At 40.6% G+C, this 21833-nt stretch overlaps 7 protein-coding genes across 7 annotated transcripts; 4 read left to right on the forward strand and 3 right to left on the reverse strand. All coding sequences in view use genetic code 12, as the record gives it.

The window, feature by feature from the left end:
• Nucleotides 1-314: 314 nt before the first annotated feature.
• Nucleotides 315-3752, reverse strand: HST6 (ATP-binding cassette alpha-factor transporter; the record flags this gene model as incomplete). Its single annotated transcript, XM_051752978.1, has 1 exon — nucleotides 315-3752. One exon carries the CDS (start codon nucleotides 3750-3752, stop codon nucleotides 315-317), a length of 3438 nt encoding a protein of 1145 aa, XP_051611121.1.
• Nucleotides 3753-4702: 950 nt separating this feature from the next.
• On the forward strand, nucleotides 4703-6374 carry ALT1 (alanine transaminase; the record flags this gene model as incomplete). The annotated part of the gene is made up of 2 exons (XM_051752989.1): nucleotides 4703-5858; nucleotides 5932-6374. 2 exons carry the CDS (start codon nucleotides 4703-4705, stop codon nucleotides 6372-6374), a joined length of 1599 nt encoding a protein of 532 aa, XP_051611122.1.
• Nucleotides 6375-6464: 90 nt separating this feature from the next.
• KGF57_000357 (succinate-semialdehyde dehydrogenase (NAD(P)(+))) lies at nucleotides 6465-7964 on the reverse strand (the record flags this gene model as incomplete). Its single annotated transcript, XM_051753000.1, has 1 exon — nucleotides 6465-7964. The coding sequence occupies one exon, from the start codon at nucleotides 7962-7964 to the stop codon at nucleotides 6465-6467; it is 1500 nt and encodes a 499-aa protein (XP_051611123.1).
• Nucleotides 7965-11223: 3259 nt separating this feature from the next.
• KRE9 (Kre9p) lies at nucleotides 11224-12030 on the forward strand (the record flags this gene model as incomplete). Its single annotated transcript, XM_051753011.1, has 1 exon — nucleotides 11224-12030. One exon carries the CDS (start codon nucleotides 11224-11226, stop codon nucleotides 12028-12030), a length of 807 nt encoding a protein of 268 aa, XP_051611124.1.
• Nucleotides 12031-12963: 933 nt separating this feature from the next.
• On the reverse strand, nucleotides 12964-16240 carry KGF57_000359 (M28 family metallopeptidase; the record flags this gene model as incomplete). Its single annotated transcript, XM_051753022.1, has 2 exons — nucleotides 12964-13166; nucleotides 13534-16240. The coding sequence occupies 2 exons, from the start codon at nucleotides 16238-16240 to the stop codon at nucleotides 12964-12966; spliced, it is 2910 nt and encodes a 969-aa protein (XP_051611125.1).
• An 884-nt stretch (nucleotides 16241-17124) lies between these two features.
• KGF57_000360 (uroporphyrinogen decarboxylase) lies at nucleotides 17125-18207 on the forward strand (the record flags this gene model as incomplete). The annotated part of the gene is made up of 1 exon (XM_051753034.1): nucleotides 17125-18207. One exon carries the CDS (start codon nucleotides 17125-17127, stop codon nucleotides 18205-18207), a length of 1083 nt encoding a protein of 360 aa, XP_051611126.1.
• Nucleotides 18208-18926: 719 nt separating this feature from the next.
• On the forward strand, nucleotides 18927-20621 carry KGF57_000361 (uncharacterized protein; the record flags this gene model as incomplete). The annotated part of the gene is made up of 1 exon (XM_051753045.1): nucleotides 18927-20621. The coding sequence occupies one exon, from the start codon at nucleotides 18927-18929 to the stop codon at nucleotides 20619-20621; it is 1695 nt and encodes a 564-aa protein (XP_051611127.1).
• Nucleotides 20622-21833: the final 1212 nt, after the last annotated feature.

Below are 21833 nucleotides of genomic sequence, written 5' to 3' on the forward strand. Positions count from 1 at the left end.
TGATCTCTCTGGCGCCCCTCCTCCTTCTTGCTCTCATCACTCTTTACACTATATTAAAGTGGCAGTTGAAACATGCATAGTATACATTGGATAACTCTATAAAGAGCTATAGAATAAAAGATGGGAGGACTTGATCCATGTTCATATTCTTTCACCATTCATCCTGAATGCAAAAGTTTGACATGGGTCATTCGCAAAAGGAAGTGCTCAGTTTACTTTCCACTTTAGTCAATTTCCTTTGGTTCATTGCAGGTTATTGCACTACTGTGTGCAAAACACTTCGTTTAGAAATTAAATTTGAGGGTTCTGTAACTTTATACTAGTGTTCCATTTTCCAATGTGTATAGCTTATCAACCATATTCATCATGTTTTGATCGTGGGTAATACAAAGTATGGTGTACTTGTGCTTCAAACTCATTATTAGATCCATAATCAATTTAGCGTTAGCTGGATCTAGATTTGATGTGCATTCGTCAAAAATCAACACCTTTGGTCGTCTAATCAATGCTCGAACGATTGACAATCGCTGCAATTGGCCGCCTGATAACAAAGTGTTGTTACCCTCACCTACCCTAGTGTTTAATCCTTCCAGCAAAGACATGACAAAATCATGCATTCCACATAGTCGAAGGCACTGCTTCAATTCTTCAGTATTGACTTGTCGTGTTGGACTGATTCCATAGGTGAGGTTTTCCAATATCGATCCTTCAAAGAATTTGGGGAGTTGGGGCACAATGCTAACAGTTTCTCTCAACCAATCGATATTTACGATTGATATGTCCTGCTTGTAAATGCTGATTGAGTCCGAGTTTGAGTCAACAAGACGTAGCAAAAGTGAAGAGATTGTTGATTTGCCTGAACCCGATTGCCCCACTAAACCAACCAATTGGTGTTTGAATATCTTGAATGAAACGTTGCGTAGAACGTACTTGTCGTGATACTTGAAGCTGGTGTTGTGGAGACTGATTACTTCGTTATCAGTCCTCGGAATTTCATCGCCATCATTCTCGATTTTGGAAAATGGTGTCAGCTCTAGCAACTTGACAATATATGTACCCGCACGTTGACCCCTTGTCACCTCGGGTAAAGAATGTATCAAACTTGCTGCATTAGCCAATGTAAATGTGAGTAATGTAACCACTTGTAGGAACTGTCCGTGGGTATATTCAAACTGACCGGTCAACTGCATTCCATAGTATAGTATTACACCAGTTGCCACTGCAGAAATCAAATCATTCAATGCATACCCTATACCAGTTTGGATCGCTCTGAAATTACCGTCTTTGTTGACCACGTTCAAATTTTGACTAAATTTGTCGGCAAAGTATCGATTCATGGCAAATAATTTGATTGTTTTGATGGAGCTAACCGTTTGATGAACATGTGTTTCGAGAATCACTACACTTGACTTGTATCTGTTTTCTGCAGACTGCAAAATGATTCCATACGCTGCTGTGATAACTAATATCAACGGGACAAATGAAAGCCCAACAAGGGCCAACTTCCAACCAGCTATAATCGACCAAATAATACCAACAAGTACCATGGCAACTAAATTTACAATAGCAGACAAGAATGTACTCACCAAGTTCCGTAAGTCACGTGTATCATTCATCAACAAGGTCGTCACTTCAGCTGTCTTCATTTCCTTGAAAAAAGACAAATCCTGTCCATTCAACTTTTCAAAAGCTAGTTTCCTCAACATCACAATCCATCGTTCACTGGCATAAGATAACAAAAACTTTGCACCATACGCGGCAATTCCAATGAATGATGCAACACCAATCGAAACGCACGACCACTTAATTACTTGTTTGGTGACGTTTCCACCAATGGAAGCTTCAACGGAGGTAGAGAGTAACTTTGCAAAACAATATGAAAATACCGGCGAAGCTCCACCTTCCAAAACGGAAATTAGTATACCAATGATGATGACGATTTTGGCATCAATTGTATTGCTGCAATACTTTAAGATTGCAAAAGTGCCCATGAGAGACTCTTTATTCTGCGGCTTGTCATCATTGTCCAGCTCCACGGTGGTGGTTTCCGCAATGGTGTAGTCATGCTTTTCTGTTTCGCTCTTTGAAAAAGTAGCATTTTCTTTCCTTTGGAACTCAGTAAAGCCTCGAAAATCAGCTTGCCTGACAACCATCCCATGTTCCATCATTATGACATTATCATTTACTTCGATATGACTGTAATCGTGCGTTATCGAGATTGTAGTTCTGTCTTTTCTCCAACTTCTCACTCTGGCTAACAAAGTTTCCTTTGTTCGATAATCTAATGCGCTAAACGCTTCGTCAAGAATCAATACTGAAGGATTCTTCAACTTTGCTCTTGCTATCGCCAATCTCTGCTGCTGACCTCCAGATAATGACAAGGGGGTAATTTTTGTGTCCAAATCCAAATCCAAATCCAACAATGCAAATCTTGCTGCTTCGTCAATCAAACTAGTTGGAACTTTTTCAATAGAGTAATAGTCATCAATCACCGAAAGGGCAATATTTTCTCGTACTGTCCCGTTGAATATGACGGGAGTTTGCTGAAGTAGGACAAGATTTTGTGAAATCCAACTCGAATCAAGCAAGTCAATGCCGACACCGTCAATTTTGATGATTCCACTATTCCTGTTATACAATCTCATCAAAAGAAGAGGTATTGTTGATTTTCCAGCACCAGATTGGCCAACAAGAAAATTCATCTTTCCCGTTTCAATCGTAAACGAGACGTTTTTCAAAACCAATTCTTCTCTTGCAGGGTAGCTGAAACATACATTTTCGAACATGATTTCTCCACTGCATGCTAACGGGAATCTGCTTGTTTTATATTCCACGTCGTTTCCACTTAATGTCAGCAAATAGGATGCAATCCTACTAGCAGCAGCATGCGCGGTATTGATGATTGCCATCAACTGGCTGATTTTGGAAATAGACTGTCCCAACATCAAACACGAGCTAAAACAGGTGAACAATTGATCAACAGTGATATCTCCTCGCATGAGTAAATAATTACCAAACCAAAACCCTTGCACAAACATCATCAATGTGAGGAACTTTAATGTTCCTGAATTTGCTGCAATTGCATTGGCAGCCCTGTAGTACGCTTTTGCTGAAGCAGTGGTAAACCCGTTAAACTTTACCATTTCAACGTACTTCCCATTAAAGACACGAACAGTCAACGGTGAGGTGAGACACCAGTCCATTATCTTACTCGCATTTGAGCTGTAATCATTCTCATGTTCCTGTGCACGATAAGTTACACTCCCGAAATACCAAGCACAAACCGCCATGACGGGAGCCGAGGCCATAATTATCAATGTGATAGCCCAGGATTGATAAAACGACATGATGATCAAACCTATAATCAAAGCAACTGTCTGTACTGTTTCAGCCATAATTTCAGCATTTCCTGAACGAAGTTCTTCAATGCATCTATTGACTTGAGTTAACTCACCCATTATATTAGAATTTTGATCGTACCATTTTGCATCCTGTTTCAACAAGTTTTCATAAGTGGCCGACCTTGCACGCAGCTGTTGTACTTCTCCAAACTTCAACCACAAGGACATTCCTAGCCAAACAAACACCATCTTCCCCAAACCCACACCCATTAATATTCCACATAATTTCAAGCAGTGTTGGATAAAAGTTTCATACGAGGCATACTTTCCGAGGTAGTAGTTAGACAAGGCGCCAATAATATCACCATAAATGAGAGTCGACACTGGTGTACTAACAGCTGATAGTGCCATGAATGTGGTTGCAGTGACTAGTATCGGCCAGTCGTATTTCAACTGTAGAAACATAAAAACATTTCCCTTTTTGGTGATTGGGACGTCAATCTCAGCAAGTTCGGATTTCTCAAGCATAGTTACGAGACACACACACGCTCTCTCTCTCTCTCTCTCTGTGTGTTACTAGCTACGTTATTTGTAGGGCTAGATGGCCAACTCGTTTGGATTTCAGATTTGCAACATCTTTGTTTTTATATGTGTTGTGGAAGGGGAACCATTGCTTTTGATCCCAAGTTTCATATTTCCCAATAAGACAACTTTGTCCCCTTTAAAGAGACTTGCACATATGCTGTCTCTAGCTCATTCCCTGTTTCCATTGACAAAAATTTAGGTTGTATAATAATTTGTTTCGTAGCTTTCTTGGTGATTTGAAATGAAAATGGTGGTTTGAAATTGCGCAGTAGAAAAAATTACTCGATTGGGATGTCACAATCAAAAGATATGTAAACCATACATTACACACATACACATACATACATACACACACATACACATACATACACACACATACACATACACATACACACAAAACCTCTCCCCTTTGCCATGATGTGTATCAGATTGACAAATAGCGGTATCAAATGCCAATGTTTGGCAATTGAATTAACAAATTCCTGTCACAAATTAAAAATTCACGTAACTTATCAGTCTCAAGTAACTTCCTATTCTTCTGTTTTTCTGATTGGTCCTTATGCTTCTAGTCGTTTGTGCTAGATTCCCCTCTATCTCTCTCTATCTCTCTCTCTCTATCCCCCCACACACATAGTATGACGAAAAAAAAAAAAAAAATTCTTCTTCAAAAATAACTACTCAGTGCTTATCATTACAGGAGATATTGATTGCAATTACCGTAGCTGCTGTTACAGCTACTTACTTACATTGAAGGACATTTCCATAGAATATAAAAAATGAGATTGCTTACTTTACCGACCAAGCGTCAACTTCATTCCTTTGGAGTTGGTACTCGTGTTGACAATATGCTACGGACTTCAAGTGCCGCATTTTCTTCAAACTCCAATTCCTCCACCTCCAATTCCTCCACCTCCAATTCCTCCACCTCCCACGACTACAACAACAAGCACATTGGCCGCCGCTTTAAATCGACTTTTGTCCCTGCTGAGCCATTGGGTATTGATGATTTGAATGAACAAACGGTCAAGGCCCAATACGCAGTAAGAGGCAAAATCCCCATCATTGCTGATGGATTGAGCGATTTGATCAAAATGTCTCCCACTAGTCATGGTTTACCATTCAATAAAATTGTACACGCAAACATTGGAAATCCTCAGCAGTTAGATCAAAAGCCTTTGACATGGTATAGACAAGTCTTATCAATCTTGCAGTATCCTCAGTTGTTGAACGAGGACCTGGGGGCAAAATTTCCTTCCGACGTTAAAAAGAGGGCTCAAGAGATTTTGCACAATGTTGGGTCTGTTGGAGCTTACTCCCTGTCTCAGGGTGCTGCTTATTTTAGACAATCAGTGGCTGAGTTTATCACCAACAGAGATGGCGGAAAATTCCCTGCCAATGCCAATGATATCTTTTTAACTTCAGGAGCCTCGGCTGCTGTATCTTATTTGTTACAATTACTATCTCAAGATGCAAATTCGGGATTTTTAATTCCTATTCCACAATATCCGTTGTACACAGCCACCATTGCTTTGAATGACGCCAAGCCCATTGGCTATTATTTGGATGAATCAAAGGGATGGGCCACTAATCCCAAGGAAATTCGTCAATTGATCAAAGAAAGCTCCGACAAGGACATCAAGATTAAAGCGTTAGTTGTGATAAACCCGGGCAATCCCACAGGGGCAATTTTGTCAAGGGACGATATTGCTGAACTCATTTCGATTGCTGCTGAACATGGAATTGTCTTGATTGCAGATGAGGTTTATCAAGAAAACGTCTTTAGTGGAAAATTTTACTCCTTTAAACGTATCTTGTCAGAATTGAAGGAAAAGGACCATGATCAGTACAAGAATGTGCAATTGGCATCGTTGCACTCAACATCAAAGGGTGTCAGTGGAGAGTGTGGGCAACGTGGGGGGGTACATGGAGCTTGTTGGTTTCCAACCAGAAGTAAAGGATATCATTTTCAAGTTGGCATCCATCAATTTATGTTCAGTTGTATCAGGTCAAGCTGTTGTTGAGTTGATGGTAAACCCGCCCAAGAAGGGAGATGAATCATACGATCTCTACGTTAAAGAAACTTCTACTATTTTCGAAAATTTGAAAAAGAGAGCAGAAGCTCTTTATGATGCTTTCTGCGATATGGAAGATGTATCGGTTGATAAACCTCAAGGAGCAATGTATATATTCCCAAGCCTCAGTTTTGATCCCCAAGCTTATCACAAGTTATTTTCAAGAGCCAAGAATTCAAATCTTCAAGTTGATGATTTGTATTGCATTGAACTTTTGGAGCATACTGGTATCTGTTGTGTGCCTGGAAATGGATTTGGACAAAAACCAGGTTCCTATCATTTGAGAACCACTTTTTTGCCTCCAGGCGAGGAATGGATCCAAAGATGGGCCAATTTCCATAAAGATTTTGTTAAAAAGTACAAGGATTCGGCTTGAAACCAGTAGTACGAAATATTTACGATGTAATAGTCATGTAAAGTCATATATTTATTCTGCAAATAACAATAATGCATTCTCTAATTGCGTTTATCTATACAAGTTTCCCAATGTAATTGACTTGATCACAGTATAGTCATCCATTCCGTGAAGTGAACCTTCTCGACCAAATCCTGATTCTTTGATTCCGCCAAATGGCAAACTAGCATCCGTAAACAAGCCAGTATTGACACTGACCATACCGACATCCAAAAACTCCGACATGTACCAAGCAGTGTTTAACGATTCGCTAAATACATACGATGCCAAACCATACGGAGTATCATTACACAACTGCACCACTTCTTCACGGGTGTCGAATTTTGCAATTGCTGCCAAGGGACCAAAAGTCTCTTCATGGAAAACTTGAGCATTATTGGGTGTATTGTAGACAACTGAAGGTGCATAAAAGTGTTTGCCCAATTCCGGTAACCTACCACCTTTAACCAAAACATCAGCACCTTTTGCAATTGCATCATTAAAATGTTCCTCAACTTTGGCCACTGCTTTGGAATTAATCAAACAACCATGGGTTATACCAGGATCCATTCCATTGCCGACCTTAAATTCAGTTGTCTTTTTGGCAAACTCCTTACAAAACTTGTCATAGATCCCACTTTGGACATAGATCCTATTGGCACAAACACACGTTTGACCCAAAGATCTAAATTTGGATGCAATCGATTGGCTTACAGCAAGCTCCAAATCCGCATCATCAAAAACAATTATTGGTGCATTACCACCCAATTCCATGGACAATTTCTTCAAAGTCAGTGCACTTTGTTTCATGAGCAATTTCCCAACTGGCGTTGAACCTGTAAAGCTAACCTTCTTGATTTTGGGACTTTCGCAAATCTTCAGTCCAATCATGGGTGTGGACTCTACCGATCCCAAAACTACGTTGAAAACACCTGGCGGAAACCCTGCTTCTCTTGATAGGTAAGCAAGTGCTAAGGAGCTCAATGGTGTTTGAGCGTCAGGTTTCAATATGCATGTACACCCAACTGCCCAAGCCGGTGCTGCCTTCCTTGAGCCCATAGCGGTGGGGAAATTGAATGGACACAAGAGCCCAACGGGTCCAACAGGTTGTCTCACTGTGATTACTCTATTATTTGGATTTGATGTCTGAATCGTCTCCCCGTAATTTCTTTTGGCTTCCTCACCAAACCATTCAAAATAAGAAGCAGCATACTTAATTTCTCCTTTGGCATCAGCAAGACTTTTCCCGCACTCCAATGTAATCAAGATTGCCAAATCATCCAAGTTTTCAATCATTAAATCATACAACTTGCGCAACATTTTCGCTCTATCATAAGGGTTGGTTTGTTTGAAAGTCTGGAAAGCCCGGTGACATGACTCAATGGCTTGGTCGATCTCCCCCTCTGTTTGTACTGGCAATTCGGCCAATACTTCTTCAGTGGCTGGGTTTATCACTTTGAAAGTCTGATTCGAGTTAGTTGATTCAACAAACTCATTGTCGATAAATGGTTTCGTTTGAAACAAGCTTTTATTGGCCAATTGAGGCGGAGGCTGGTATGTGGTGGTTGGCATTGTTAGCTAGAGGTAATCACAGTATATTGGCCCTTCTTCTGCCAACATCGTCTCACACGAGAGAATTTATAGAGTGAATTATTTTTTACTTTTTTTTTTTGAAAAGATTTCGTATGTGTCACAAACGACTCGATTTAAGCGCGAAGACGACCGTCCATATTGGGTAAATTGCCGCTAAACCAATGACTTGGCGGCATGGACTTGACGATTATAGGAGACAAATACCAACTCTGAACAGCCATTCCTCATACGTGTTGCTGTTGTAGGCGTTGTTGTAGGCACTATTGGCTGTTCAAGAATTGAGAAGCCTAACTAATTTGAGACATCATGATGTAAGGTGAAGGCTCCTGAGGTTGATGCTTCCGTTATGACGAAAAAGTGGGCTACTCAAATCTGGCATGGTACTGATTTTACTTAGTGTGGGGAATTTGTTGGCATGTCAAAAGTGTGTAATGATAAAGGCACCTCAACTGTATTGAAGTGGGATTGATGAGGGTGTTCATTTCTTGGATGCTGAAGATTAACAGACAAGTTTCAGCCAGGTTGTGATAAACCATCCGAAATCAAGTGTATTTCAATAGCATGAGTTAAGTTCAGAGTGAATGTGAATGTGAATATTCACTTTGTCTGACTTGCCTTGTTTGCTTGTTGCTTGGTTTTACTAATAAAGTTCGGAGTTAGTCTCGGTCGAGCGATGAAAGAAAAAAAAAAATAAAATGCCTAAAGCCTAAATCCGTACCGACCTTTCCCCCGTATTGAGCCATTTTCTCCCTCGAATATATGTTTCCAGTCCTGTAAACAAGATTTTGAGTCAGGTGGTTTTTAAAAAGTACCTTCTCTGGAAGATGTGTTGTGTCAAATGGAATTTCATTGTGTAGTACAAGTTGTTTCTCCAGCCTAACCCTCCATTTGTACTTGTACTCGCAAGTAAAGCAATTGTAAGAAATGTTCATTCTAGCATATGTTCCACTTTAGCATCTTCTGCATAAACCCCGATAGTGGTAACTTTCCCAATGTATGTACCGTTAGATAGTGAAGATTGTTATTTCTTTTTTTTTGTTTTTTTTGTTTTTTTGTTTTTTTGTTTTTTTGTTTTTTCGGTGGGTTATTCGGTGTGAAAATTTGCAACCGAGTCCGTCCGTAACTTTTGTATAAAAACGTTTATTAATTATTAATGTCGCGTACAGGCACAACACTGCAGATCATAAATCATTACTCAGTAATCACAACTTTTCAATTTTAGATGTCATTTGTGACTGTTTGAGTTTTGTAGGTGTAAACTATGATGAAAAATGTAAGCACAAAGCATATACTGATACGAATGTATATATATATATATATAGAATAAAGTATTTCTTCTTTTATACCCTCCTGGATCATTCGGGAGTCGCATATAAAGGAAAGTCGATAAAAAAGACAAGAATATGATTGTTCTCAAGCAAACCAGGTCAGCACTCAACAAGGTCCTTCCAAACGCTATAAACCCATTACTGGGCCCTGACAAATCCAGTCCCAGTATAGTGTCACGAAGCCGAGCACTTCTGCTGTCTCTTCACAAGGATGAACTACACCGCAATGGTAGTATACGACGCAGTAATAGCAAATCCAAAGTGAAAAGTCAAAGCACCCATCATCACCGTATCCGTCCTGTTTATCAAGTGGAAACGGTCCTCGACGGAAACTCCAAATCCAATGAGCAAGAAGAGGAGAAGATAGCGGTGCAACCTAGAAGTAATAACACGGGACGCGAGAAATTGAACTCACTCCAAAGAGTATTGATTTGCATTATACTATCACTACTTGTGATTATGTACTTGATTACATGAGCTCCAATTTGCAGTCGACAATCGAGCTGAATGCAGGAGTCTCCTACTTTGTTGTGAATAAAATTAGTGTCAGAATTTTCTGGATGCACCAAGGCTCATAAACATGTTTGAGGTTAAGTCAACCACATCACAGCTCATTGATGAGTCCATACTAAACTTTCCGGTAGATAGACAATCTCTGAAGGTCTCCAAACAGCATTAGCGTGGTTCTCTCAACTTTATGAATTAACCACTAAGTTGGCTAAAGGGTCTGACTGTTCTTGTTCAAATTTCCACAAAGCTCAGAATTCCTGTATTCTGAGTATTTTTATTCATAAGTATGTGCATTTCAATATACCACTAATTTGATGCTCCTTCTTCTTTTGACTATACATCACTAATTAACGAGATTGAGGTTTTTGTGATCTCATAAATGAAAATGTTTTCACGGATTCATCCTTGCTGTACTGTTCCCCCCCACTGTATCCACAGTCAAGCATCATTCATAACTTCAAGTATATCAGAGGAGAGCAATTGGTCATTTGGTGACACACAAAGTACCCTTCAAATAAGGAAACTAAACCCTTTTCTAATCACATTGTTATCTATAACATCCCTTTCAGGACTGTAAAAACTCCATATGTCACGATATCTCTCTGTGACTGTCTCCATTTTGCATCCATTGAATCAATTTTGAAAATTATAGTCTACAACAATGTATCACGTGCTTTTGTTCAGGTGATTGTAGCTTTGAAAATGCCAAACATTGAACAGTTGTCTGCAAATTACAAGTTACATCTTATGCGTTTCTCAAAACCTTTCTCAAGACCTTTCTCAAGACCTTTCTCAAGACCTTTCTTTAACAGTGGTTTTATCCGTTAGTAAGTACCCTTGATCCAAATTTCCTCTGTCTGGGTTCTAAAGGCGTAGCACAATTTAGAGTAGTTCACAACTTGAGGACTACAACAATCAATTCAAAGAACCTGCCATTGTGTCTTCATCCCTCCCTCCCCCTCCTTTTTTTTATGTTTTCAACCACACACGGGATGTGCTCGTTCCTCGCTACCTCACATGTTTCTTCAAAGTCAAAGTTGGTGTACCTGTGTTTTGGCAGCTATTATATGTAAGTCACTCCCACGCGTATTTTGTCCTGCATATGCTACACATTCGAAAACAAAGAGAGTTAAATAAAAAACCAACAGAGGAAAAAAAAAAAAAAAAAAAGAAACTTTGTAAAGTTTGAACCTCCTTTTACTCAACACAAGCTAACTATCAATACAACTAATCCATCTACAGCTACTAGAGCACTTTCATTTACTGTGGAAGTTACAAGTTGAACAAGTCACCCTCGTTTATTGGTCTCATCACGACTCAGCTATCATTTGTTGATATTTGAATAAATTTTTTTTCTCGCTCTTTGTCTTCACAACACAGCCTTGTTGCACAACCATAATATGAAGTATCACTTGACTTTAGTCACCTTGTTGTCTGCACTTTTTGTCCCAGTGTTAGCAGACGTGGGTGTCACATCGCCTGAGGAGGGAGACAAATTTTCCGGTTCGTCTGGAGAAGCTAGTATCAAGGTAAGCTGGAAGGACAATTCAGACTCTGATTCCGATTTTGCACTCAGCAATGTCCAGTCATACACGCTTTCGTTGTGTACAAACGGGAGCCCTATCCAGTGCTTAGACCCAGCTATCAAGAGTCAAAAGTTAACTTCAAACACAGCCACTGTCACAGTCAAGCAAAGCGACGCACCAAGTGGTTACTACTTTATACAAATCTACACAGTATTCAAGAGTGGATCAACAACCACCATTTACACTCCTAGGTTTCAACTAACTGATATGGAAGGGACCACTGGAACCCTTGTTGTCACAGTAACTGGAGACCAACCCGGAGGTCAAACGTCGGCCGCACTGTCGGCAGGTGGTGACACATCCGCAAGTTTTACAGTCCCATACACATTACAAACAGGCAAAACAAGATATGCCCCAATGCAAATGCAACCTGGCTCTACGGTGACCGCCACAACTTGGACGCCAAAGTACCCCACCAGTGCCGTCACATACTACTCAACCAAGCACAGCAAGCCAGTGGTGTACTCTACAATCACTCCTGGTTGGAGTTATACTGCTAGCTCAGAAGTCAATTGGGCAACTGTGGCTCCTTATCCAACTAATTGGTACGCTGCAAGTGAGAGAAAGTTGAGCAAAGCTAGTATCACAGCCACTAAGAAGAAGAGGAGATGGTTGGAGTAAGCTCAGGAGATAGAAGCATTCTGGATAGAGTTTGGGACATCTTGTGAACCATTGGATTGGTGGAAGATTGTTTTGTCGAGGACAGGTGTAGTTGAGTTGCACAAGATTGTTTATTTCAAAGTATCGAATTTAACTCAAACTTATTTCTGTAGTCCTTTCCAGCGTTCCTCTCGAAGCGTCTTCAAGGAATCTCCAAAGAAGGCTTTCTTTACGTTGATATCGTTGTTTCTTTTTCATTGCTACTTGTCAACTCCAAGTGGCATTTTTGCACTATGCCCGCGACGACAAAGTGCAAGATGCTACAAGATGAAAGAGTGGTAATGGGGATTCAGCGTTATTTTCACTCAGAGAAAAAGCTGGCAATGGGAGCTGCTTCAAAGACTCTTGAGATACACCTTTGCACGAGAGAGGGATAATGTACGACATTCACAGCAGAGTACATGCAATAGCTCATTATCTCTACTTTTGCTCTCAAAATTGACTGTCTCATTTCCTTCAATAACAAACTCAAATCTAGATCTATCTGGATACAGAAGTGCACTCAAAATGAAGCATTCTGGTTGAGTTCGTATAAAGAAAAGTTCCAAAAACCTGTAGAAAACACCACCATAAAGGGTCAAGTGTTACTTCCCCGAAGTTAATATGGCTACAGTCGATTGGGAAATAAGAACCACTGCTCTAAGTTGTGGAAACACCTCGCAATTGGCGACTATTTGGTCTGTAAACCACCAATTTCAGTAGTTCCCATTTTCTCACTCTGGCAACGCTGTCAAGCCACGTTATATGAACAGGGATGTGAAACACTAACAGTAGTCAGAATAGCATTTAGTGTGATCTTAGCAATGCTTCTTTTATTTCGTTCACTAATGTAATTTAGGAGAATGATCAATCCAGGAATTGTTTTATGATTTGTATAGTTCAGGTACTCGTTTTTCAACTGCTTTTGAAATAAAGCACTGTCCCAACTGTGTACCTTTGCAGTGGTGATAGTTCTGAAGTTTTCCATTTCCATGAATCGGCAACAGTACCAGCTTTCCTGCTGCACAAAGTTCGTAGATTTGACTTTGGTGAGTAAACCAAGAATTTTCCAACCACGTAAAGTGCCTGCGTGGCGAAATGGTTATCGCTTTTGACTTCTAATCAAAGGATTCCGGGTTCGAATCCCGGCGTGGGTTTTACTCTTTGCTCTGCGGCTTTAGCTCACCTGGGAGAGCGTCAGACTGAAGATCTGGAGGTACTGTGTTCGAGCCACAGAAGCCGCATTTTCTTTTTTGTTTTGTTTTGGAGCCTTCCCTGATTGCTTTGGACTTTGTAGAATGGTTCATATGCCACCAATTGTGTCTTGTGGTCTATGTTTTTCTTCTCTCTCTTTTTTTTTTTTTTTGCCAGACAACATACAGAGAGTGACAACCTCATTTGCATTTCTACTTTAGCCTAGAAAGCTACCACCACAATGATCTTCTTCTAAAAAATTACATTACTACTTAAGTTCCACCTGCTTACTTGCAGATACCAACCCCCTGTCCTTGTTTGCGATGGACACATACCGCGGACTATATTGAAGCAACTCCTCATATGCTGGAATGGCAGGTTGGATACCACTTTCGTCAGATATGGGTTGCAAGTCGGCCCAAAAGCATTCAACGTTTATGTCCAACACGTTCGAATTGTCATTGATGCCTGGCAACCAGTAGATACCAATATCAAATTGACTGTTCCAATCTAGCTTGTTGAGGAAAAACTTTTTAATACCATCCACATCCTTGTATATGTAGTCCACGTTATGTGAAAATCCATCTGGGATTTGCTTGAAAGGAGGGAAACGATGGGTGTTGTTTTTGACCAACACTGCCTTTACCTCGTCGCCTGGAAATGCAATGTTACACAATCTGCTCTTGGGAGCTTTAATGACCACCTCGTTGAAATTAATGCCAAACGACCCAGCGTTGCTGGAGTTTTTCACCTCCACTTCAAGATACTCTTTGGATGTATTGGAGGGGATAATATGAGGAAGCAACTCGGTCTTATATGAGTAAAGTTTGATGCCGTCGTCTTGACCCAGAGTGATAATCTCAGTCTGCGACTCTTCCACTGATGGAATCCTCGCCAAAAATTGGGGGATTTCGTTGCCTCGACCATATATATGCACCGTACTTCCAGTTTCATTGACGGTTTGTAGAAATCGTACTTTCAAAGGATTCTGTTCATTGAATGGGTCAGTATTCAACACCAAAAGAGAGCCAACTAAAGCAACTGCAAACAATCCCAAAACCAATAATCTATTCAAGTAACGGACAAAGGGAATGAGCGGCAAAACCAACGCGATGGAAAATACTTCAATCACAAAATAGACAAACTTTTGTGACGCTGCTGATTCCTGTACTGTTTTATTGATACCGTGAAGAATGAGCCAGCCGGAGTTGTAGATAACAAAGAAGGATATTGGAACAGTTAATAAGTACTGTAAGGACCAGTCGTAGCTATCTTCGCTTTCTTGCATAACAAAGTCGTCGCCTTGTACATCATCTACTTCGTCATCATCCAGTGTGTAGTGCTCTATGCTAGCTCCATCTAAGAGAGGCTGTTCATCAAACAGTTTTTCTGTGCGAGTCCTGCTAAATATCCACCCCAATAACCCCAAGAATGACGTACTAGCTCCCAACAAAAACAAAATGGATATGGCAAACTCACCACTATGTCTCGGATCACTTTTGTTGATAAAAATACCCCTTGTGCTGTATATCAAGAGAACCCAGTAAACAAAGGACGATTGCAAGATGCACATTAGTTTCAAATCCAAGTGTTGGCTAACCAATCTAGAAAATAGGTAAAAGGCAATCAATGATATTGAAGCAATGGTTGTCACCAACAAAAATGGGTGCGAGGTTGGCAAAAGTGGGTTCAGAGCTTCAAATGTCCGTGAAACTACCAACGAAACTATTATCCACGCTATCACTGTAGAAATGGGGAGATACAAGAAGACTGAGGTTGAAGCGTGCCACTTCTTGTACTTTAGCGTTGTGAAAACAAGGGCACCGTTAATGACTGCAAATATGACAATTAAAGCCGTGTTTATAGCAGCCAACTTGGATGATGGCATTGAGTAGAAGTTGTTTAGTACCGAAGTGTAAATTGCAGCTTCGTCGTCACCAGTATCGTCAATCTCGTTCTCAGCTATAAAATTGGTGAGATCAATTGCATTGGACGCCATGTGCCACAACGACTTCAAATTGACATTCTTGATATTGTCCTCTTCTGTATGATACAAATCTCGTGGTTTGAAAAATGCCAAATCAAGACCTCGAAGACCGGCTTCACGATATACTTTGTAATCCGTCTCGCTGTGGATCAAGGAGTTTGCAAATCCCTGTTGAAAGATTGAGGATGCATAAGGGAACCTGACTTTCTTGAAATACTTTACTATTCCATAATCAGTGCCTCTAAATAGGATCGCTTTACCGCCAGCGCCAGTCCCTTCCAAGTTTAAGAAATATCTCACTTTTTTAAACCAGGGATGATTCACAAAGGCAGTAGCACCGTATAAACCAAACTCTTCATGGTTATTAAAGTTGAAAATAATTGTGCGTTTGGGTTGCTTTTGAGTTGCATAATACCGCAAAACAGCAAGCAAGCTTGCAACCCCCATACCATCGTCGGTGACTCCAAAGCTGGTGGGGACAGAATCAAAGTGAGCACTTAGAAGGAATGCCGGCAACAGATGATCCGATCCATCTATTTTCACCAATAGATTGTTTGACTCATAGTAAGCCACAGATTTGAAGCTGGTGTTGTACAAGAATTTGTTTGTGCCATTCAAATCATTATCAAAAATAATATGTTTATTGCCATGAACAATCTGCTGAATTTTTGACTCCAAGTACTGGTGAACTGCATCATTTCCTCTTGATGCGTAAGGATGTTGGCTTTGCGCAATAGTCTGCAAGTCAATCCAGGACTCATTGAGTAACTTCTGCTCCAGCTTGTCACTCGGTAAATCAATCGAGAATTCCAAGTTATTATCAACAAAGGAAAGGGCCACTCCCAACACGAGAGTGATAATGACAAACAAGGAAAGTGAGGTTTTTCTATACCGAAATAAAGCATTGAAGAAACGATAGATGGCATTTGGTCTGTTTGAGGACGTTCTCAATGGATGGTCCTCGCTCCTCCTCTCCCCCAGTACAGATGAGGACAGTTCAGCTTCAGTCATTGCTAGTTGAACAAGTGAAAGTAACTTTAACAAGGATGTGTATTATCGCAATTGAGCCTTTGTTGACACACAAATTGACCAGCAAATCTTTTGGTTTTCTCCCTCGGATTAAATCTTGTTTGATTACGTAAGCGAAATAAACCATTGACCAGCCACATATTGAAAACCGTTGTTACATTCCTCAATTCTGCAGTTGACCACTTTCTCGTTACAAGCTATAAAATATAATGGAGAGAAGAGAGCTTGTAAGTTTCTCTTAATCCAAAGCTCAACACTGAGGCGTCAACATAGTGTCTTCAAAAGAGACACCCTTTGAGCTAGCAACTCATAAAGACGGGTAGAATGTACAGACAATCCTCTCGTCTGTTTTTTTTCATTTTGGGCTTGCTGTCTTCTTACGATATGGCATTTAGCTTTGATCCGTTTCTTCATCTGGTTAAAGGAGAGTTTCCTTGATTCTACTCCTGCACGGTATTAATGTGCATTGTTTTTATCTACCGATTTTGTTGCAAAAATTATTTCATCTCTCTTCAAATGTCTATCGTTACTTTATTTCAACATTAATCAGGACATTATGGAGTAAATGACTCATATTAACTGACACGTGATGAAACAAGTCAAGTCTCACTGTTGTACACAACAGTGATTCATTGGATAAGATAATCCTTTGCACTAGGAACATAAAGAGGGTTTTGAAAATTTACGTCAACACCTCTTTCCATCTCCACAAAAAGGAAATGCCGAAATTCTAGAACAAAAATAAAAGAAAAAAAAGGAAGAAAAGAAGTTTAAGCTTAAAGAAGAGAAAAATTCAAGTGAAAAAAAAGGACTATACCGAAAGCATCTCTAATCCAACAGTTCACCACTACATAAAAGACAAAGTGATGACAAAATTTGCTCCTTTGAAAAATGACTTGATTTTAAGAGCAGCGAAAGGAGAAAAGGTGGAAAGACCTCCAGTCTGGATTATGAGACAGGCGGGTAGATATTTACCTGAGTATCATGAAGTGAAAGGAGATAAAGACTTTTTCCAAGCTTGTCAAGATGCCGAAACCGCTTCTGCGATCACAATCCAGCCCGTGGACCACTTTGATGGATTGATTGATGCAGCAATCATATTTAGCGATATATTGGTCATCCCTCAAGCAATGGGGTTTGAAATCAATATGGTGGAAGGAAAGGGTCCGGTGTTTGCAGACCCATTGAGACACCCCGAGGACTTGTCAAGAATTGATCTTAACCCAGATGTGAAGTTGAAATTGGATTGGGCGTACAAGGCTATCAATCTCACTAGAGTCAAGTTGAATGGAAGAGTCCCTCTTTTAGGATTTGTGGGAGCACCTTGGACACTATTGGTATATATGACTGAAGGACAAGGATCAAAGATGTTTAGATTTGCAAAGCAGTGGATTTATGAGTTCCCTGAGGCGTCACACAAATTATTGCAAGCAACTTGCAATGCTTGTATTGAGTTTTTGGCGCAACAAGTTGTCGCAGGAGCCCAGATGTTGCAGATATTCGAGTCGTGGGCAGGAGAGTTGGGACCCGATGATTTCAATACCTTCTCATTACCATATTTGAAGGAAATAGCTACAAAATTACCTTTGAGGTTGAAGGAGTTGGGTGTGGAGGAAAAAATACCGTTGACAGTTTTTGCAAAAGGTGCATGGTACGCCTTGGATGATTTGTGTGATTCCGGATACGACTGTGTGTCTCTTGACTGGTTGTTTGATCCACAAACTGCTCGTAAGATAGCGGGTGACAGAAGGATAACTTTGCAAGGTAACTTGGACCCTGGTGTCATGTACGGTTCGGACGAGTTGATCGAGGAAAAAGTTAAACAAATGATTACAGGGTTTGGAGTCCAAAACTACATCATAAATTTCGGGCACGGAACACATCCATTCATGAAGCCCGAAAAGATTGGTCATTTTTTGAAACAATGCCACAAGTATGGCTCTAAATAGGGCACAGCACAATAAGTAGTTAACCCTGGTTTTGTTTTTACTTTACCAAAATTGCGTGCATAGAAAACGACACAGCTAGACTAGTTGTAGGACAACACTCTACCCCACAGCAGCCTAAAGCTCTGTAAATGAATGAGAATAGAATGTGTGCTATACCAGCTGCGGTTAAGGACTCCTAGACTTGCTAGCATTTAAGGATTTATCACATTGCATTTGTCCAATTGCCTTCAGGGCATTGAGAAGTCTTTTTGGTTGTGTGCAGCTAACATCTAATAACTTATCCTTGGTGAGGAATACAATTAGAATTTTGGTTCAAGAAGACTTGACCTATCCAGCTAAAGGAAGTAGTGAACATAGTAATCATTACCTTGTATTTTTCATGCAGGTTACTTTGAAGTTGGTGCTTGATGTCATTCAACCGATACGCACTTATTACTCTTACACTATGTCAGAAAATACATTTGGTGGAGACTGCACTTGATTCTGTAAACATAGATCATTCTGATTACTCAAGAGGTAAGCAAGTGTACTACTGGTGTCTCTCATTAAATTTTTCTTGTTGCTGTTGCTGTTGCTGTTGCTGTTGCTGTTGCTGTTGCTGTTGCTGTTGTTGTTGTTGTTTTCAACAGTCGTGTATTTAGCTCAGATGTGTAACCTCCAAGCGACAATGACAAACATAAAGTTCGTCGCCAGTGTGCTTAAAGACAAAATACACTCAAATGACACAGGAACATACGAAAGAGACCTATGTCTATGATTTGGATGACGGATTTCTAGATTCATTGAAATTGCTCTCCTTTAGTTTGGACACCTTTGAAAATGTGGAAACCCCCAGTGCACCAATATCGCCACATCCCCAAGTAAGGAAGGATTACAACTATTACAAATCGGATTTACATCGCTATAACTTGAAAAGAGTGCAAAACAACTTACCACCCGTCAATGAAGATGAGTTCGAAAACTTGATTGAGACTCAGTCGATTGAAAGCATATCGGGGTCAGATTCTGAAGATGAGTTTGATCTGGAAGATGACAATTCCGAGCAAGGCCAAAAAGTTGACAGTTTGATCAAAAAGTTGGAGTCGGCGACTATAGTAGGTGACTCGCAGTCATCCTCCCATCTCAACACCAAGAGTCCTTTCATTCTTTTTGGCTCAGATTCTGTGCCCTCAGAGAGAGCAGTGGGAATATACAAGGCGTTGTTTCCGGAATTTGCACTTGACGATCCTTTGGGATTTCTCAAGACCGAAAAGGACAAAACCGATTCAAAATCGGCAATTCTCATGATTGGGGGAGGGCATTTCGCGGGAGCCATAATCAGCCACAAAAGAAATGACTTGAAGTCCTTCAATAATAAAGACAGCGTTAAAATGCAGTTAGTTAACGTCCTTGCTTCAAAAACGTTCCACAGATATACCACTAGACGCAAGCAAGGTGGCGCTCAAGGTGCCAGCGACAATTCTCGTGGAAAAGCGATTTCTGCTGGTTCTAGTATAAGACGCTATAACGAGAAGGCATTAGCTCAAGAAGTGAGAGATCTTCTTGCTCAATGGAGTGGTTACTTGCAGGATTGCACTGCAATCTACGTTCGAGCAAACGGCCCAACGAACAAGAAAGTCTTGATGGGATATGAAGGCTCGCCTTTGGATGCAACGGATAAGAGAATTAAAAGGCTTCCGTTTTCAACACAAAGGGCCAGCTTATCCGAAGTAAAGAGGAGCTGGGTTGAGCTTTCTCATTACAAAGTAGTGGAGTTACCCAAGACTGAAATTGTTAGTGATAAAGGTGTGGCAGAAAGTGGACAAGAGAGAGCAGCTAACTCAACTGTAAAGAGAAAGGGAAGGGAATCAGAGGATAAACAGGACGAAGAGATCATCACCATTTTGAGAAAACAAAAAGCGCCCAAATTACTAAAATGGGTGAAGGATAATCAGATTGATGTCGACACCTATCGTATCGCACCAGGCCTGTATGCTCAATCAACAACATTGCTTCATTACGCGTCCTCCAATGGACTTGCTCACATGATTCAGATCTTGTTGGTTAATTTAAAGGCTTCTCCTCAGGTCCAAAATACCAATGGACGATACCCCGCTGAAGTTGCTAACAAGGACACCAAAAGAGCATTCCAGATTGCCAGGAACAAGTTGGGGGAATCTTATTGTGATTGGGACAAAGCAAAAGTGCCTCCGCCAAAGTCTAAAGAGGAGTTTGATGAAGAAGATCGTGCAAAGGTGGAAAGTGAAAGGCTTATGAAGCAGAAACTCCTCGAAGCAGAGGCGTCTAAGGAAACGGCAAAGGGTTCAAGTATCAAATCGTTCAAGAATGATCTTGCAGGCTTGAGTGAGGAACAAAGATTGAAATTTATGAGAGAGCAAAGAGCGAGGGCAGCGGAGGCTAGATTGAAGAAATAATTTGTTCGTTTCGATGCAGTTCGTCAAATGTCGACTGTTGCTCGTGTTGGTTTCTCTTGTCTCATATTTACCCATCAAATACCTGATATGATTCATTTATCAATCGCAAGAGGAGGAAAAGTGGTTGTTCTGATTATACCCCGCAATACATAGACTTGACCTTTACATAGGGAATCCAGCCACCCCCTGTTGGCAACAGTTTACAGAGTCCAAAGATAACTTTTCTTGAACCTGGTTGTCAACAATCGGAACGGCTGAAACTATATAATTCACTACCATGGGTTTTTTGGGATGGAGTGATCATAGATCAAAATCCCAAAGCGAAATCAGTAGTCTGTAGTCAATTGACACGTCCATCGAATCTCTTTAATAATCAAAATAGATTTCCATTTTACCTAATACAAGCTTACGAGCCCTCAATCACTTCGATGTACTGATGCAAGCGACCACATACGACAAAAAATAGCATACCTTCAACGGCAGTCACGCCATTTCAAATCCAGATCATGCAAGGGAACTGAAGGAGGTACAAGAGGAGTCTATATAGAGCACGAAGTTGGCCAATTTGGGACAAGACCCCCCAAAAAGATTTCTGCCGTGCTTCACTGTCATCGGGAAAAGTACCAAATTTTCTTGGCCGCTACACGCCTGGGACCTTGGCGACTGTGTTCATCTGACCCGTGTGATTGTGAATCCGTAACCTGATTTGAAATCCGAGTGAGTTTGATATGCAGCACATTTTTGGTGCCAGAACACGAGGAGGAGGACACCGGTGTCCCTGGCAGGCCATGTGACGACAACAGCATCAGCAACAGCAACAGCAACAGGAACAGCAACAGGAATAGCAACAGGAATAGCAACAGGAGCAGCAAGAAGACTGGAATGGACCGTATATGGCTGTGTTGGAGTCCCTACTGCAGAAGGACAAATTTTAGCTGCGAAAAAGCAGGAGTCAAGAAGAACGTACCATCCTCTGTGCTAAAATGTGCGTGGATCTTTTTTGTCATAACAAANTAGAGAGATAAAGAGAGAGTGTAGGTGCAAAGGATCAGAGAATGATAAAAAAACGTTGGTTGAAACCACCTTTTGAACGACTCTCTAAAAAATTTCGTTCTTACGCAAGAGAAGTAGTGAGTTTAGTGCATTAGGAACTAAGTTAGTGTGTCCGAGACAAGACTATTAAATCCGAAGAATAAAACTTCTTTAAGTCTT

This window comes from Candida theae (genome assembly GCF_024610275.1).
Source record: "Candida theae strain CBS 12239 chromosome Unknown scaffold76, whole genome shotgun sequence".
NCBI lineage: Eukaryota > Fungi > Ascomycota > Pichiomycetes > Serinales > Debaryomycetaceae > Lodderomyces > Lodderomyces theae.